Source organism: Leptodactylus fuscus, chromosome 3 (genome assembly GCF_031893055.1).
Source record: "Leptodactylus fuscus isolate aLepFus1 chromosome 3, aLepFus1.hap2, whole genome shotgun sequence".
Lineage (NCBI taxonomy): Eukaryota > Metazoa > Chordata > Amphibia > Anura > Leptodactylidae > Leptodactylus > Leptodactylus fuscus.
In genome coordinates this window covers 59,427,303-59,443,554 of record NC_134267.1, presented here as the reverse complement: position 1 = coordinate 59,443,554, position 16,252 = coordinate 59,427,303, and the positions used below count along the sequence as shown (strand labels likewise).

The following is a 16,252-nucleotide window of genomic DNA, read 5'->3' as shown; positions in this document are numbered from 1 at the left end:
GACGAGGTTTTTGACGCGGTTTTCGCTAGCGGTTTTCGCTAGGGTTTTTTTTTCCTATATGTGCTATAGAAACTGCAGGCGAAAACCGCGCGGTTTTTTGCAAAAAAACGCGCGGTTTTGTGTGCAAAAAACCGCGCGGTTTTTTACCGCGCGGTTTTCGCCTCCCATTCACTTCTATGCAATTCTTCAGGCGTTTTCCGCCTGAAGAAAGGTCATGTCGCTTCTTCAGGCGGAAAACGCTAGGAGGAAAAAAAAAGCTAGTGGTCTACATAGACCACCATGTTAAAGGAGAGGTTTTTGAAGCGAATTCCGCTGTCAAAAACCTCCCCTTTGCCCACGTGTGAACTAGCCCTTAGAGTTCTGAGTTAGGAAACTCACTTCTGTGCTGTTCATATTCTCCCATAGGAAACACAGGCACAGGTTGTTCTGAGGGGGCAACCTGAAATCGATCCATCTAAATTGTAGCGCTCTAGTGGCAACATGGTGGTATTATACTGCTCAGTTTAGCAATTTAAACATAGCTGTCTTAAATCTGTTATAGTATAGTGTTGAAAAAGAAATCGCCCAGCACAGTGAGCAGTGTATGTAATCTACAGGAGAAGAGTCCATGTGAGTGAGATGTACTGGCTTTACTATCATCTACGTACACATGTGCAGGATGCTGCTGCACCATTCTCATGACTAACATAAAGCACATGCTGTATTATAACTTCTTTCTAGACACAATACTAAAAAATAGGCAGTTTGTGAAATCCTGTGTAGAACACTAGACCCTATTGGTGTAACAGCCTGATCATAGTTTAGCACCCTGAAATCTAACGATTGCATACAAACATAACAGGTTTCACAGCTAAGGCCCGATTCACATCTGCGCATGGGTTTCCGTTTGGGGAGTTCGCTTGGGGACCCCCTCGAACGGAAACCTAATTCGCATAAAAAAGCGGTTACCTTAGGAAGCCCACAAACCCCGTAGACTATAATGGGGCTTGCAGCGCATTTCTCTCCGCATTTTTCATGCGTAGAGGAGAACTGAATGGGCCGAACAAAGATGTGAACTGGGCCTAAGGGTAAGTCCAGATAGTTTAGCAGGTAAGCTTGTTATTCAGCCTTAATTCAATATTACCTGCAATTCTTGCACCATTTGGGTGCCATGAGGAGGTAAATAGGATCAGGTTTCAATCATTGCGTTGTAAACAGGTACAATGCTATAAAGTCTCATCATTTTTAATAATAAATCCATTAAGTTTTAGATTTAAATATAGCTTTATATACTGTTGGAAATAACATCTATTTTCCTCTGCAGTCTTGTGACATCTTAAAAATGACTGTAGATGTGAGAATTTAGGATGGTTTGCCTTTGTATCAATGAATTGACTCCTGAAGGTGTCACTGTTGCTGTTTCTATAAAATTGATTCATGAATTCCTGCTAAACTGAAAAGCTGCATGTTGTGAATAGCACATAATATAAGCCATGAAGTATTTTATGTGGATAAAAGTGAACAGAACTTCCTAAACCATTAAATGCCCAGTATTATATTCTTGCTATGACCTCAGAGTTCTCTGTTGAAAGCCCTGAAACCTTTTAAATGAAATAAATTCGATCTCTTTCAATGCTGTTGCTGTGAAGTATTATTATACCGTGCAGGATGTGACCTACTCCTCCACATGTAAAGTGTCATCCTCAATCCAGAATGAAGATTGAGTCAGACTGAGTAATTGGAAAGGAAAGTGATGGCTGATGGATACAGTCTTGAGCCAAATAGACCAATCTGTAAAAACACATTTAATTTCCAAATGTGTTATACTAATATATTGCATGCAGTATATTCAGATGTTGTAGATTTTCATATAACTTTCTTCTAAAAGGACAAAACTATCTTGTAAGTGATTCCCCACAATAAGATTCTCAACTATTTAATAAAAGGAAAATGTTTGTTTTGGTACCGTGTTAGCCAGTGGTTATAAAATATAAAAAACAAAAAAACTTTGCAAGTCTTCAGTAGGTGATACCTTTTTTAATGGCTAACTCATAATGATGACAGAATATGACGTTTCGAAGCTTCCTTTGAGCTTCTTCTTCAGATATACCTGAAAACACCTTCTAGAGGCTGCATATTTATAACTGGACACAGGGGTAGGATTACAGGAGGGAGGGGGAAGAGGCTTATTACTATATACCTATTAAAAGAAACAATCAATTACCAGATCCCAGGTTGTTATCTTAATGGCTGTCTTAATGATTTGTATAAAAAGACATAAACCCACGTGAGATGTTCATTCCATTGTCCAGCGTCTGGAATAGGGTCATGAGTACAAGGTATATAGTAATAAGCCTCTTCCCCCCTCCCTCCTGTAATCCTACCCCTGTGTCCAGTTATAAATATGCAGCCTCTAGAAGGTGTTTTTAGTTATATCTGAAGAAGAAGCTCAAAGGAAGCTTCGAAACGTCATATTCTGTCATCATTAACTATTTAATAGTGCTACTCTGTGTTTCCATTTAGGAAATGCTCATTTGCTTTCCCTTTTTAATATAGTGCAAAATTATACATTTTTTGAGGATATAGGTGCCTGATCTTCTGATAAATCTTCTTTAAACCATGACCTGTTTAACAAAAGTTACACCGAGAAAAAGGAGAGAGAACTGGTTACTTTACCCCTTGAGCAGTGTACTTGTAGGAGGCAGCAGTACAGCCAGCTTTGTAAAGGAATTACACAGACTATACTGTAGCAAGATGCTAGGAAATTGTTAATGAAAACTGTTTACGGCTAAGACACTTCCTGGGCCCTCCAATGGTCTCTACTTTCTGGTCACTCACATCACAACAGTAAGGGAGCATTCACACGGCGTAACGTCCCGCGAGATTTGGCACGTGTACGCCGCGTGACCCTTTGCGTGCCGTACACGCTCCCATTCATTTCAATGGGAGCGGGGAGCGTATGCGCCGCGCTAGTTTGCGGCCAATATTTTGATTTTTTTGGCCTTTTTTTTGAGAATATGAATGATAACAAAAAAACTTTTTCTCCACTCGTGGTTAGTGGTTGGTTGGAGCCATTTATTATCACATATCTTTGTTTTCTCTTTTTAAACCATAATGACAACCAAATACATCAAATGACCCTGTTCAAAAGTTCACATACCCCAGTTCTTAATATCGTGTCTTGCCCCCTCTAACATCAATGACAGCTTGAAGTATTTTGTGGTAGTTGTGGACGAGGTTCTTTTTTTTTTGTCAGATGGTAAAGCTGCCCATTCTTCTTGGCAAAAAGTCTCCAGTTCTTGTAAATTCCTGGGCTGTCTTGCAGGTACTGTGAGTTTGAGATCTCCCCAGAGTGGCTCAATGATATTGAGGTCAGGAGACTGAGATGGCCACTCCAGAACCTTCACTTTTACTCCTGTAGCCAATGACAGATTGACTTGGCCTTGTGTTTTCGATTGTTGTCATGTTGGAACATCTAAGTACGTCCGATGCGCAGCTTCCTGGCTGATGAGAGCAAATTTGCAGTCTCCAGTATTTGCTGATAACGTGCTGCATTTGTCTTTCCTTCAACTTTGACCAAGTTTCCTCCGCCTTTGAAGCTCACACATCCCCACATCATCAGTGATCCACCTCCGTGCTTTGCAGTAGGAGTGGTGTTTTTTTCATCACAGGCCTTGTTGACACCTCTCCAAATGTAACGTTTATGGTTGTGGCCAAAAACTTCGATTTTTGTCTCATCACTCCAAATGACCTTTTTTCCAGAGATTTTGAGACTTGTCTCTGTACTGTTTGGTATATTGAAGGCGAGATTCTTTGCGGCATTTGTGCAGTAATTGCTTTCTTCTGGCAACTCGACCATGCAGCCCATTTTTTCTTCAAGTGCCTCCTTATTGTGCACCTTGAGACAGTCACTCTGATAGTTTTCAGAGAGTCCTATATTTCAGCTGATGTTATATCTTTGTATCTTGAGTAATTTTACGGGCAGTTGTGGCTGAAATTTTGGTTGGTCTACCTGACCGTGGTTTGGTTTTTACAAAGTCCCTGAGTGTCCATTTGTTAATCACAGTGTGAACACTGCGGACTGACATTATCAATTCCTTGGATATATTTTTGTATAACTGTCCTGTTTTATAAAGTTCAACTACCTTTTCCCGTAGATCCGTGGACAACTGTGGGATATGGGTATGGGAACCTTTGAACAGGGTCATTTTGATGTTTTTGGTTGTCATTATGATTTAAAAAGAGACAACACAGAAGTTTAACAATAAATGGCCTCAACCAACCACTAAATGTGAGTGGAGAAAAAGTTTTTGTGTTATCATTCATATTCTCTGAAAAAAGGTCAAAAAAATCTGCTGGGGTATGTAAACTTTTTAGCACAATTGTAAGTCTGACAGAAAGGGCCTATGTTGTAGTTGACTCTGGCTATACTCTGTTGGATTTGCAACACAGCCCTATACAAAAAATCCAGAAAACAGGAAAAAATCTGAAGTTTCTTCTTTTGAAAGAATACATTGTGTACGTAACTTCACCGCTTCAGCATCTTTGATCTATGCCATCAGTATTTATAATGGGGAAACCAATGTAAAGTCTGAATATATTACTATGTTATGCCACATCAGAGTAATAAACATTGTTTAAGATGAACTTATTCCATCATTCTACATTCCTACTGTGGTGCTAAAACAATTGAGAACGTAACCATATGGTCCCCTGGTGATAGACCAGGAAGCCTCCTTGCCAGGCAGCCTCGTAAACAGATGGCAATGAAGGGTTTGGCTTGGTATGAATACAAAGCACATTCTTCTTTATAATATTATATCTATTCGGTTTTTACTCCATCATTGTAAATATATAAATGAAAACTACTTGGTTATGACTTTCAGTTATACCATTAAAATGTGGGAAGGTGCGCAAGGCATTAAAACTTTTTATTTATTTTTTTATAGAAACCCTCCTGGCACGGACCAATGTAAATTTTCTAAACGCATTAGAAAGTATCAATTATAACTATGTGGTACATTAGTATTTTAATTAGCCTGTGGGTGTATCAAACGCATTCCGTCTTTCCCTTCTATTAGCAGAATATGTTGCTAGGCAACTTTGGCTAGAGGAAAATGTGCCTATATCAAATTTACTCGTATAGCATTCATAGTTTCTGGGCTTTTTTTCTTAGCAATCCAAACATTAGTGTGCTTTTCCAAAATGTGGTATCCTTTATCACGTACATGAACATAGATGCAATATGTACAATATTAGTGGAATCAATTAGTTATGTAATTGATTCCACAACTGTCATTAACTTTTTTAGATACAATCTTGTATATGGCTTTTCACTATATTAACCCCTTCCCGACCCATGTGGTACTATTACCACATGGATGTCTAGTGCTTCACGACCGATGTGGTAATAGTACCACATGGATGTAAACAATCCCCGCAGCGCAGTGTGGGTGTTCTTGGAGCAGGTGTTAGTTGTATCTGACACCTAACATCCTGCTCCATCCCCCTCCATCAGACATGAGTGCTGATTTTGGGTTTTAACCCGTTGATTGCCGTGATCAAACATGATCACGGCAAACAACGGGTTGCCCGATCTTGTAGGGATCCCCGGCACCCCCCGCTGCGAGATCGGGGGGTGCTGGTATCCCTACCATGTAGCCAGGGGTCTGATTAGTCACCCCTGGCAGTCCTGAGTCCCACTTACCTTTCTTATCCTGTGCGGGATCTCCTGAAGATAAGCTGTCCCGTCCGTCTGCACGAGCCGAGCTTCACTTCCTGTTTACAGAGTGAGACGTGCAGGCTCTTACTGAAGCCTGTGACTCACTCTGTAAACAGGATCAGTGATGCAAGCTTCACTCATGAAAAACACATGAAAAAGTTAAAAAAAAAAAAGTGGAAAAAAAAAAAGTGTTTTGAAACAATTAATAAAGTTATCAAGCCCCAAAAACCCTTTTTTTCTATAGAAAATGAATTATAAAAAAAAACAACTAAAAATTAATAAAAACAATACATATTTGGTATCGCCGTGTCCGTAACAATCTGTACAATAAAACTGAAACAATATTTAATGTACACGGTGAATGACGGAAAAAAAAACCGGAAAAAACCCGCCGGAAGTAGTGATTTTTCGCCATCTCACCTTACAGAATGTGCTATAAAAAGTGATCAAAAAGTCAAATGCACCTCACAACAGTACCAATAAAAAGCACACATTGTCCCGCAAAAAATAAGCCCCCAACCAACACTGTCAACCAAAAAATAAAAATGTTACGCCTCTCAGAAGATGGCGATGCAAAAAACATTGATTTATGTCTCCAAATGTGTTTTTGTTCTGCAGAATTAGTTACGCATAAAAAAATAATATAAATGAGGTATCGCCGTAACTGTACCGACCCACAGAATAAAGATAATATGTTACTTATACTGTACGCTGCATGGCGAAAAATTTACAAGGTAAAACGCAATACCGGAATTGATTTTTTTTATTTAAATCCAGCAAAAAAAGAGTTAATAAAATGTATTCAGTAAGTTGTAGGCACCCAAAAATGGTGTCATTACAAAATACATCTCATCCCGCAAACAACAAGCCCTTATATGGCTGCGTCACCAGAAAACTAAAGAAAATATAGCATCTAGTAATGCAAGAATAAAAACCCGCAAAAATCGCCAAATCATTAGAATACAACTGGCGGCGTCAGGAAGGGAATATATAAGCTGTGCGAGCGAATATCAGGGGACACCCCAGATTTAGAGCTTACGAGGGAAAATATACCAGAAGTGACCCCAAAGTGACCCCCAGAGTGACTCCCCCAATTATAGGAGCTACTGGGACCTAGTAGGAAATTCGGTGTTTGCAATGTCCTCCGCACAGCTTATATATTCACTCTTCGCCATCCGCTGTGCAGTCACGTCTGGGATACTAATACTCACTACACCCCCTGAGAAATTCTTTGAGGGGTGCAGTTTTCAAACTGGGGTCACACCTTTGGGGAATCCACTTTTCTGGTACCCTACAGGCTCTACAAACATGACATGGCGTCCAGATACCAAACATCTGAATCTGCGCTCCAAAAGCCGCATCGCGCTCCTTCCCTTCTGCGCCCTGCTGTGTGCCCAAACTGCATTTTATGCCACATATATGACACATGTATGATACTGGTGTACCCCGGATAATGCACGTAATGTCATATGTGGGTATAAATTGATATTAGGGCACAGCCAGACACAGAAGGGAAGAAGGGTTATTGGGTTTTTGTAGCACAGACTTAGACGGTTTGTTTGTTTTTTTTTGGATGCCATGACACTTTTGCAGAGACCCTAAAATTGCCCTTACAGAATGGGGTCACTTCTTGGGGAATTCCAGTTCACTGGCACCTCCAGGGCTCTGCAAAAACATCATGGCACCCAGAAAGTCCCTCTAAATATGTACCCCAAAAGCTAAAAAGCGCAGTGCTCCTTCCCTTCTGAGCCCTGCTATGTGCCCAAGCAGCAGTTTATACCTACATATATAATTTTTTGCCCCTCAGGATGGCCCACTTAATAGTTTTAGGAGTACAGGTCTCTGACAACACGAAGTGGGTGCAACGTATTGGGCACCGAAATGGCAGATTTCTTTAAAAATTAAAATTTTCATTTTGTACATTAATTTTTGGGAAGCATTTTTAGGCTCAAAATGATAATACCCCTTTATTCATTCCTTGACAGGTGTAGTTTCTAAAATGGGGTCACTTTTGAGGGGTTTCCATTGTATTGGTACTTTAGGGGCTCTGCAAATGCGACATGGCACCAGAAAACTGCCCTCAAAAGCCAAATAGCCCTCTTTCCATTCTGAGCCCCGCCATGTTCCCATACAGCAGATTATGGCCACATATGGGGTATTGCCGTGTTCAGGAGACATTGTGTGACAAACTGGGGGGCTTTTAATTCTCTAACTACTTGTAAAAATTAAAAATATGGCGCTAAATGGACGATTTATTGGAAAAAAGTAATTTTTCATTTTCACATCTCAATGGTAAAAAAAAATCTGTGAAACACCTGTAGGGTCCAAGTGCTCACTAAACCCCTTGATAAATTCCTTGAGGGGTCTAGTTTTCAAAATGGGGTCATTTGGGGAGGGGGGTTCCACTGTTCTAGCACTTCAGGGGCTCTCCAAATGCAACATGGTGCCTGAAACAGATTTCAGCTAAATTTGCCCTCTAAAATCCCAATAGCGATCCTTCAGCTCTGGACCTTACAGTGTGCCCATACATCACTTTACATCCACATAAGGGGCATTTCTGTAGTTGGGAGAAAATGCTTGACAATTTTTGGGGTGCATTTTCTCTTTTAACCCCTTGTGGAAATGCAAAATTTGGGGTTAAAGCAACATTTTATAGCAAAAAATGTCACTTTTCCTTTTGTTGGGCCAATTCTGTTACACTCCTGTAGGGTCAAAGTGCTCACTATACCCCTTAGTAAATTCTTTGAGGGGTATAGTTTCCAAAATGGGGTCACATTTGGGGGTTTCCACTGTTTTGGCACCTTGGGAGCTCTGCAAACGGGACATGGTGCCTGAAAAGTATTGTTCCAAAATCTGGCCTACGAAATCCAATTAGCGCTCCATCCGCTCTGAGAGCGACCGTGTGCCCGTACATTAGGGTACCAGCACATATTGGGTATTGTCGTGTTCGGGAGAAATTTTGTAACAAAATGTGGGGTGCAATTTTTCCTTTAACCCCTTGTGAAGATGAAAAATTTGGGGCTACAGTGACATTTTATTATAAAAAAAAGTAATTTTTCATTTTCACATCTCAATGGTAAAAAAATCTGTGAAACACCTGTAGGGTCCAAGGGCTCACTATACCCCTTGATAAATTCCTTGAGGGGTCTAGTTTCCAAAATGGGGTGACATTTTGGGGGTTTCCACTGTTTTGGCACCTTGGGGGCTTTGCAAACGGGACATGGCGCCTGAAAAGTATTGTAGCAAAATCTGGCCTACAAAATCCAATTAGCGCTCCATCCGTTCTGAGAGCGATCGTGTGCCCGTACATTAGGGTACCAGCACATATGGGGTATTATCGTGTTCGGGAGAAATTGTGTAACAAAATGTGGGGTGCAGTTTCTCCTTTAACCCTTAGTAAATGTGTAAATTCTAGGGCTAAATGAATATATTAGTGACAGAAATTGAAAAATGTAAATTTGACCTCCATTTTGTTGTAATTGTTGTGAAATGCTGAAAGGGTTAAGAAACTTTCTAACTGCTGTTTTGGATTCTTTCAAGAGTGCAGTTTTTAGAATGGAGTGATTTTCGGGGGGTTTTATTAGAGAGGCCTTTCAAGTACCCTTCAGAACTGAACTGGTCCCTTGAAAAATGTGTTTTGGAAATTTTCTTGAAAATTTGGAAAATTACTGCTTGACTTGTAAGCCTTATAATATCTGAAAAAAATGAAAGGGTGATTAAAATTTGATTGCTACATAAATCAGAGACATGGTTAATTATATTTATGAAAAAATTTGGGTAGTATGGATTTCTATTTGAAAGGCTTGCAATTTCAAAGTTTGAAAACTGCATTTTTTTCAAAATTTTCACCAAATTTCCTATTTTTTCATAATGAAAGACAAAACATATTGACAAAAATTTACTACTGACATGAAGTACAATGTGTTACGAAAAAACAATCTCAGAATCACTTGTGTAAGTTAAAGCGTCTCAAAGTTATTGCCATTTAAAGTGACACATGTCAGTTTTGAAAAAAGAGGCCTGGTCCTCAAGTCACTTTTGAGCTGTGTCTCTATAGGGTTAAACAATAACTTTTGTCTCTCAATATTTTTGTCTGAAACTAATTTAAAGGGATATTACCATGAGCATAATCATATCTGTATTTGTAGATAATTAAAAGTTAAACATTTTTGCAAATATAAGTAGTTACAAATTCAGCAGAGTTTTAAAGATTTTCTTAAACTATCATAGTGGTGACATCTGTTATCCTGATCAATGGATACGACCACAAATCTAGAAACTTTCTATGGTCTGGGACATGATTCTACTTTTCCTTCATTTACTGTCTGATCCTGGCTTTGTATTAAAAAAAAATGCATCCAAAAAGACGTGTGAATTTTGCCTAATTAATTTTCTAATAAGTTTATTATTATGTAATAAACACACATATAGGATGAAGCCTAATCTATAAGCAAAACGTACAAAAGGCGCAGGTGCTGTGGTACAGGGTATGTTGCTATAACTTTCTCATTCATAATGTGGTTTGTTGTATGGGAATGCCTGTTTGCTTTGCCCTCATAGGCAGCCATGAGCTGATCTATAGACTTAATTTGCACGTTGTATGTTGCTGGTGGTGCAGCCATTGCCATACCACTTAAAGGGGTATTCCCACGTCGCATACTCACCCGTCTTCACTGCTGCAAAATCTTCTTTCTTCCTGGTTTCTTGCATCATTTGGTGGGCGGGGTTTCACATGCAACCTGTAGCTCCGCCCACCGCATAGCGTGATCCTATGGGGTGGCTGAAGGGCTTGTGATGTCATCAAAGGTCCTTAAACACTATATGCACAATATTGGACTATGAAGTACAGGCAGGAGCAACTCCATTCTGTGTTACATACAGAGACTGCCTGTCTCTGCCGTAATGAACACAATTGAATTAGCTAACCTGATAACTGGGAGAACAGAAGAAATGAAAGCAGCTCCTCTCCCCTATCTGAGAGCAGGAAGCTAGGTCACGTGGTGTAGACACAGGAATAGCTTGAAACACAGGCTTGCGCCCCTGCACTTAGCTCCTCCTCCCTCCCCCCTGAGAGCAGCAGATACATCACTTGACTTTTGAGAAGATAAGTCAAGGGCTGTGTCAATAATGAATTGAATAAAGTAAGATAGTGGACAAACAAAGCAGTTTTGCCGAAGCAGTGTATTTAGGAAAAGTCTTAAATCCACATTAACAAGCAGTATAGATAGGATCCTTGTGATGGGACAACCCCTTTAATGGATTCCACGCACTCAGCCTCAAAGAAAAATTCCTTGCCACCATTATTTCATTATTCTTACAAAATCAGACAATGTGATTTTCTGGATTTGTTTTCTCATTTTGTCTCTCATAGTTGAGGTCTACCTATGATGTAAATTACAGACGCCTCTCATCTTTTTAAGTGGTGGAACTTGCACTATTGGTGACTGACTAAATACTTTTTTGCCCCACTGTAACCACAAAACATACAGGCCCACAACATAATATCACACAGTGATTAAATTAGAGAAGGAAAAAGGCAACAAATGTTCTATCTCCAAGAGCTAAAGATCATCGTGACTTGAGAATATCAATTAGAAGCAGCAAAGAATGTTTACATAAATGTTTGGATGACATATTAAGTAAAAATGTCTTGGGTGAGGCGAACTCCCATCAACCACTGAAATAGGGTTTGAACCTGTCGCCAATAGGGCTGGAGAATAGAACATGAGCAGAATAAGAAAAATATGTTAGTATAAGAAAAATTACCAAAAACATACATGTTGCTGTCACTTTCACATTACTTTTCTATGTTTGTCTCGGAGGCCTAACAAATGGACTAGATAGAGTCTTAAGCAGGGTTCACACTACCATTGGATTACGTTATGAAGGTGTCTATTGAAAAAAAAAAAAAAGGACACCTATCATAACAGACAATTACGGGCACTAATTGATGTTAATGTATCCGTTTTTTTAACTGATCCATTTAATGGACTTCTGACGGATTGAGTGTAAATGGACATAAGATGAAATCACATTGAAATGATTGGAAATTTTAACAGATTTCTGACAGTTCAGCTAGTGTCCTTTGGTAAAATCTTGTAATGGACAATAACTATGGACGCTACTGACCGTCACCAATGGTAGTGTGAACGCCCCCATAGAGATGGAATCTTGTTAGACCTCACAGTGTCATACACTATGTTTTAAGACAATTTTATCTCTGATTCGTGTCAGATATATCTGACTCTAAACAAATATTTGGATCTCTGAACGTGAAGTGAAGGTTCACCCAACTCTATAGTGTATTGCAGTAGCCCTGCACTTCTTTTCCATGTGCAGGAATGCTACTGGCCACCTATTTTCTCGGAGCTGTTAGGATTCCCTGTGTAACAGGTCACTGGAACCACTTTTGTCCCTTCATTTTCTTGATCAATGAGAATTAGAGCTGTTGGGTGAGGGCTAGAATTTAGTCTAATATTAAGTAATGAATTAATTAATGAAGAAAATAGTTACTATTAATATAAATTTCTGTATAAAAATCACATTCTGGGTTATTTAAAGGAGCATGTAATGACTGCCCAACACAACCATCTGCTGTGGAGAAAGTAATGCTAAACAGCTACTCAGATTAAGATATTAACAGCTCTTAGGGCTTGTTCACACGGGGACAAGGAGGCGGATTTTGACAGCAGATTTTGCCTCAAAATCTGCCTCCATACAATGGTGGTCTATGTAGAGGGCTAGCTTTTTTTTTTACTCTAGTGTTTTTTTCTGCTAGGTGAAAAAAGAAGTGACATGACCTTTCTTCAGGCGTTTTCCACCTGTAGAAAGAAATAGAAGTGAATGGAAAGCGAAAAACGCACATTTTTTTCCATGCTTTTTTTTTTGCATAAAAACGTGTTACGTTTTTTTTTTTTTTAAACCTGCGCGGAAAAAAACGTGACGCGTTTTTTGCGGACCATTCACTTAATGGAAGGGGAAACCTGCCTGGCGTTTTTGGAAGCGATTTTTACAAAAAAAAAAACGCTCCACAAAAAGTGTGGCAAGGTCCAAAAAACGCTTCCTAATTAGGAAGTTTTTTTTTTCAGGACCAAAATAAGCCACACGTAATTTACGTGTGAACTAGCCCTTAGGGTGCATTCGCACGGAGGAAAATGGTGAGGAATTTGGTGTGGAATTTCAGGGCTGAAAAAAAAGCCTCCCATTGGCTTCAATGGGTTCTACTAGCAGAAAAAGGAAGCCATTGAAGTCAATGGGAGGCTTTTTTTTTCAGTGCTGAAATTCCACACCAAATTCCTCACCATTTTCCTCCATGTGAATAGACCCTTAAAGCTCCTAAATCCAATCCAATAGGGTGAGACTTGTGAGAGCACCTGAGCAGTGCTGTAGTTCCTGTAACTTCCATAGAGGTGAAATGTAGCAAAAGAAACATATTAGCACAGCTGAGTTACACTGTAGCACTACAGGTATGGAAACAGTGTAGGTAAATGTGCTATGCTTCTGTAGCTCCCATTAATGTCTATGGAAACAGCGCAGAAAAGCATTGCTCAGTTGTTCCTGTACATCTCTCCCTTTGGCTTTGGAATTTAGAAGCAGTTAGTACCATCTACGCAGCGACTTCCGAGATGGGAATAATAGTCACGTCACCTTGTACCTACATAAAAGACTCGCACTATTGGATCAGGCAGAACATTTAGTAATATGTTGGGATTCCCATATCCATACGTTCTGAGTCCAGTTGGCACTTGTATTATATGGCATCATACCCTTTGTGACCGTTTGTAGCAGAAGCAATACTGGACTAGTAAACTATTAGATGTGTCTGAGAGAGCAATGCTGCTTTAGACTTTACACCTCCCCCAATCTTCTATTGCTTTGTGGTGATTGTGGCCTTTGGGTTTTGTACTTTTTATGCGTGTAAAGTCTTATTCCCACGTCCACATTTAGTTGATGTCTGTTTTAAAGGGGTTGTTCAGGAATTGGAATAAATCACGTGGCAGCCAGGGGAGGTGTAAGCAGTGATGTATAATATGAGTGATGTCACCAATCCATCTCCAGAGACCACTGAGGACTGTGATTGGTCTCAGCAGTCACATGGGGCTGTGGCCTTCTGGCATTGATGCACCAGCACAAGACCAAATAGACCAAATAGAAGCACCAGGGAAAGGTTTGCTTTATTTTTTTTATTTTACAGCATCCTTGGCCTCCCCCATGGGTTACTCTAATTCCTGAACAACCTCTTCAGTCACATGCCTCCATGAAAACCTTGTGAGGAAGTGAATAGCACAAATCTGGACCAGTGGCGGATCCAGGGTTTGCGGGGCCCTGGGCAATTGACTTTGGCAGGGCCCTACTTACTGGGGGTCTTGCACTTCTAACCTGTACTTCCCAACTGTTGAAGACTAGAAAGAGGGAGCAAAACGTGCGGCGCGCGCAGCGCACCGCAACAAAGTAGGCCCCGCCCACTTTTATGTTGACTCCACCCGTAAATTATATCTCCCCCCCATTTTCATATACACCCTTCATCTACCTCTAGTTTCATGTCCCCCCTCTATCTCTGTCCCCAGTTTCATGCCATTCTCTCCCTTTATCTGCCCACAGTTTCATTTCCCCCCGTCTCTGCCCCAGTGTCATGCCATCCCCCCTTCATCTGCCCCAGTGTCATGCCGTTCTGCCCCCTTCATTTGCCCCAGTGTCATGCTGTTCTCCCCCTCTTCATCTGCCACAGTGTCATGCCGTTCTCCCCCCTCCATCTGCCCCAGTGTCATGCTGTTCTCTCCCCCTCTATCTGTCCCAGTGCCATGCCGTTCTCCCCCTCCATCTGCCCCAGTGTCATGCTGTTCTCCCCCCCTTCATCTGCCCCAGTGTCATGCCATTCTCCCCCCTTCATCTGCCCCAGTGTCATGCTGTTCTCTCCCCCTCTATCTGTCCCAGTGCCATGCCGTTCTCCCCCTCCATCTGCTCCAGTGTCATGCCGTTCTCCCCCCTTCATCTGCCCCAGTGTCATGCCATTCTCCCCCCTTCATCTGCCCCAGTGTCATGCCATTCTCCCCCCTTCATCTGCCCCAGTGTCATGCTGTTCTCCCCCCCTCCATCTGCCCCAGTGTCATGCCGTTCTCCGTTCTCCCCCCTCCATCTGCCCCAGTGTCATGCTGTTCTCCCCCCCTTCATCTGCCCCAGTGTCATGCCGTTCTCCCCCCTCCATCTGCCCCAGTGTCATGCTATTCTCTCCCCCTCTTCATCTGCCCCAGTGTCATGCCGTTCTCCCCCTCCATCTGCCCCAGTGTCATGCTGTTCTCCCCCCCTCCATCTGCCCCAGTGCCATGCCGTTCTCCCCCCTCCATCTGCCCCAGTGTCATGCCGTTCTCACACACACTCACCATTCCACACACCAGCTCTCTCCTCTCTCATACACATATTGTAGCCGCGATGTGATGACGTCATCACATCGCGGCTACAAATGCCGGAGGCCCGGAGCTCAGCGTTAAAGCAGGAGCTGAGCTGTGACAGCTCCGGCTTTAAACGCCTATGCATTCAGCTCATCGGCGTCCTACCGCCGATGAGCCGAATACATAGGAGTTTAAAGCAGGAGCTGTCAGCTCCTGCTTTAACGCTGAGCTTAGTTGGAATCGGGACATGCTGACCGGGACCATTTTGTTAGGTCCCGGCCGCTCCGCGGGGCCCCGCTAAGCGCGGGGCCCCGGGCAGTTGCCTGGCTCGCCCGGCCCTGGATCCGCCCCTGATCTGGACAAAGTGTTAGTACTCAGTAAGCTTCTCTGAAGTAGTCGCCACAACTATTGGTGTATGATATAAAGTAGTATAAGAGTAAAGTGACTATAGTGTTGTGTATATGTTACTGTATCATTCTTTACTGTGCAATGCTTATGCATCATTTATAGACATATCATTTCTTACCTTTTACAGAGAGAAGACAGGCTGGCACTTCGGGACTTAAAAGTTTGGATTGAACAGTTTGAAAGGGACATCACCCGGGCACAAACCATAGAAAACAGTTTACAGGAGAGATACCAGGTACATGAATAATACATTCAAGGAGGAGTGCTGCAAACCAAGCTGTTATTATGAGCTCATATTACCTGTACACCTGGTGGGATTTGGGGGTTTTGCACAAAATATTTATGTATATCCTAAACCAACTTATTCTGTGTGAGCACATCTTAAAGTTTTTAGCCATAACTGTTGAAGAGTCTCACCAGTTGCTAGATGATCTTCCTGACTTTGGTGGGATCCTTTGCACCCATGCAGAGTGCTTTCTCTAGTTTATTATATATTGGAATCTGTTATGTTCTAAGAGAGTGACCACAAGGCGTAGCTGAAAAATCGCACCAATTTGCTGTTTACCAGTTTCGCTGGTGAAGCCATTAGAAAACCTTGACAAAGAGCCTGCCTCTGTGGTTTAGAGCTGCCTAGCAACCCATCCATGACAGCTTACCATACATATGTGTAACGCCTCAAAACATGAACACGTGATTTACATCTGTACAAATATATCCATTCACATGTACTGGGCACATCTGCAGCTCTCAGTAC

The 16,252-nt window shown here is 41.5% G+C and overlaps 1 protein-coding gene across 2 annotated transcripts in view; it reads left to right on the top strand.

The window, feature by feature from the left end:
- SYNE1 (spectrin repeat containing nuclear envelope protein 1) overlaps positions 1-16,252 on the top strand; it is a 274,048-nt gene that overhangs the window by 41,036 nt on the left and 216,760 nt on the right. For both annotated transcript variants that reach the window (XM_075267635.1, XM_075267636.1), the window contains one exon: positions 15,626-15,733. In XM_075267635.1, coding sequence (XP_075123736.1) covers positions 15,626-15,733 — 108 coding nt within the window. The remainder of the gene's footprint in view (positions 1-15,625; positions 15,734-16,252) is intronic.